The sequence below is a fragment of the Sinocyclocheilus anshuiensis genome, unplaced genomic scaffold, assembly GCF_001515605.1.
Source record: "Sinocyclocheilus anshuiensis isolate Anshui unplaced genomic scaffold, SAMN03320099.WGS_v1.1 scaffold103, whole genome shotgun sequence".
NCBI classification, from domain to species: domain Eukaryota; kingdom Metazoa; phylum Chordata; class Actinopteri; order Cypriniformes; family Cyprinidae; genus Sinocyclocheilus; species Sinocyclocheilus anshuiensis.
In genome coordinates, this window is record NW_015548201.1 from 522,566 (window position 1) to 525,396 (window position 2,831).

Below are 2,831 nucleotides of genomic sequence, written 5' to 3' on the forward strand. Positions count from 1 at the left end.
CTCAAGGTGTTTCAGAGGATGCTAGGCCTCATGGCCTCGGTGTCTCCAGTACTACAGTTGGGCCTGTTCCGCATGCGGCCCCTTCAGTATTGGCTGAAACCACAAGTTCCATCCTGCGCCTGGCGTCTGGGACGCCTTCGCGTCAAGGTAGACCGGGCCTGTGTATCAGCCCTGGCCCCTTGGAAAGATCCTCATTGGATGGAATGGGGCGTGCCCCTGGGAATGGTCTGCAGAAGGAAGGTAGTCTCGACAGATGCCTCCAACACGGGTTGGGGAGCGCTGTGCGATGGCAAGCCAGCTTTCGGCCACTGGTCGAAAGAGGAAGGCCGGATTCACATCAACTGCCTGGAAATGCTGACAGTGTGTCTGGGCCTTCGAAACCTTTCTGCAAGACCTAATATAAATCGCCAAGGCAGGCTCACCTTGAAGTGCCTTCACGAGATGGTAAAGCGCCTCTTGGAATGGGCACAACTTAACTTGCGCTCATTGAGGGCAACACATGTGCCGGGCATATTGAATCAAGGAGCAGACATGCTGTCTCGGAGCAATGTCCCCTCAGAGGAGTGGATGCTCCATCCGCAAATGGTTCAAAGAATCTGGGACATCTTTGGCAGGGCAAAGATCGACCTCTTTGCCTCAGAAGACAACTCTCATTGCCCAACTTACTTTTCGAAGGACACGAAGGACAGGGCCCACGACTGGCCCAACCTCCTCCTTTACGCTTTTCCCCCGATTGCTCTGATCCCACAGATCCCACAGGGAATCAGGGAACACAAATGCAAGGTCCTCCTAGTGGCCCCGCTCTGGAGGAATCAGCTGATAGCAGCCCCCTGGCCCATTACCCTGAGACAAGACCTTCTCTCTCAGGCGAACAGGACGATTTGGCACCCCCAGCCCGAGCTGTGGGGTCTGCACCTATGGGCTCTTGATGGGAATCTACAAACCTCCCAGAGAGTGTCTTAAATACTATCTCACAGGCTAGAGCCCCGTCTACGAGATACCTCTGTCTTCTCCGCCTGGTGCACAACACGTGGCAAAGACTCAACTTCCTGTGACATATTGGTGATATTGTCCTTCCTCCAAGAGCTGTTGGATAAGGGCCGTTCCCCTTCCACGCTCAAGGTCTATGTAGCAGCTATAGCAGCTTTCCACGCTCCTATAGCAGGACAGTCAGTGGGCAGAAACAACTTGGTTGTTCGCTTTCTTAAGGGATCCAGGAAGCTTAATCCACCTCAGCCCCTTACCGTTCCTGCATGGGATCTGCCCACGGTCCTGAGGGCCCTTAAGGGTTCCCCCTTTGAGCCGCTACAGTCAGCAGACCTATGGACTTCTGTGCTCTGTCAGGGCTCTGAGAATTTACATTGAGTGTTCTGCTGCATTCAAGCAGTCGGAACAACTCTTTGTATGCTTCGGTGGCTGCACCAAAGAGAATTTCTCGGTGGTTAGTTGATGTTATTGCACAAGCATACTCCTCCCTGGGCCTACAATGCCCCATAGAAGTAAGAGCACACTCCACAAGAGATGTAGCCTCCTCTTGGGCATAGTCTAGTGGTGTGTCCATAGCAGACATTTGTGTGGCGGCCGGCTGGGCCTCTCTGTCCACCTTTGCCAGGTTCTATCATTTGGACGTCCCGGCCTTATAGGCTCGGGTCCCTCTGCAAGTCTGTGAAGTTTCAGCTCAAAATACCCCACAGATCATTTATTATATCATTTTGAAAATGCTTATTTTGAGTGGAAGCAGAAACACGCTGTTTTTCGTGCCTGTCTCTTTAATTGCAAATGAGCTGCTGCTCCCCGCCCCCTTTTGGGCTCTGCACCTTTGGCCTCTTGATGGGAGCTTGCGAACCTCCCCAAGAATGTGCTAAACACAATCTCTCAAGCTAGAGCACCGTCTACAAGATGCCTCTGCGTCCTTAAATGGTCTGTCTTCTCTGTCTGGTGTACAGCCCGCGGCGCAGACCCAATCTCATGCGACATATCTCTGATATTGTCCTTCCTGCAAGAGCTGTTGGATAAGGGCCGTTACCCTTCCACGCTCAAGGTCAATGTAGCAGCCATTCTGGCGGGCTTTGGCCGTTTTCTCCGCCTATAACTCCGCCACAGCTCCGCTGCCGAGCCATTGGTTCGTTTTTTATTCACTGCACGAACCAATGGCCGTGCAGTTACACTGCGTTATTGAAAGGCTTCAGTCATCGGAGAAAAAGGAGTTTTCCCCAAGCATCTTAAACAGACGCAGTACTCGTTCCGTATCTCAGGGAACCGAGGTTACGTTAGTAACCGAGTACGTTTCAGAGCAAATATTAAAACTGTGGGAAATATTTTCTTCAAAACTGCACAGGATACAGGCAGTGATCAGAAATAATAAAGATCAGTTCATCCAAATATGAAAATGTTGCAGTCATTAAATAATGAACATAATATCATTACGTTCTTACTTGAAATACAAAATGAGTTAAGCAGAATCTTCTTAGACAAATTTTACATACAGTAAAATTCGGTGGTGGTTTTAAAGTCGGCATGAAACGGAAGTTGCAATTGTCTTTTCTTCTCTACTGTGATGTATATCCAAGCTAAACGGCATCTGAAATGAGAGGACTTGATTTTGTCCTTCGGCAATTGATTGGATCGTTGGAAGCTGGGGCATTGCTAACAAAATGGAGGCAGATCTGAATGCCAGTTTGCAGTTAGTGGTGGGGGATTTCTCTCCACTGGATTCACAGCCAACGCCCAAGCATGAATAAATGTTTTATTTATTAAGGATGATGACGATCAATGGCACAAAACATGCCTAGAGAGAGAGAGAGAGAGAGAGAGAGAGAGAGAGAGAGAGA

General features: G+C 49.7%; 1 protein-coding gene across 1 annotated transcript in view; it reads left to right on the plus strand.

Moving 5' to 3' along the window:
• The window catches only part of LOC107653302 (uncharacterized), a 55,021-nt gene that overhangs the window by 379 nt on the left and 51,811 nt on the right, over positions 1-2,831 (plus strand). The window contains exon 2 of the mRNA XM_016439980.1: positions 7-147. Within this exon, the coding sequence (XP_016295466.1) occupies positions 7-147 (141 nt within the window). The remainder of the gene's footprint in view (positions 1-6; positions 148-2,831) is intronic.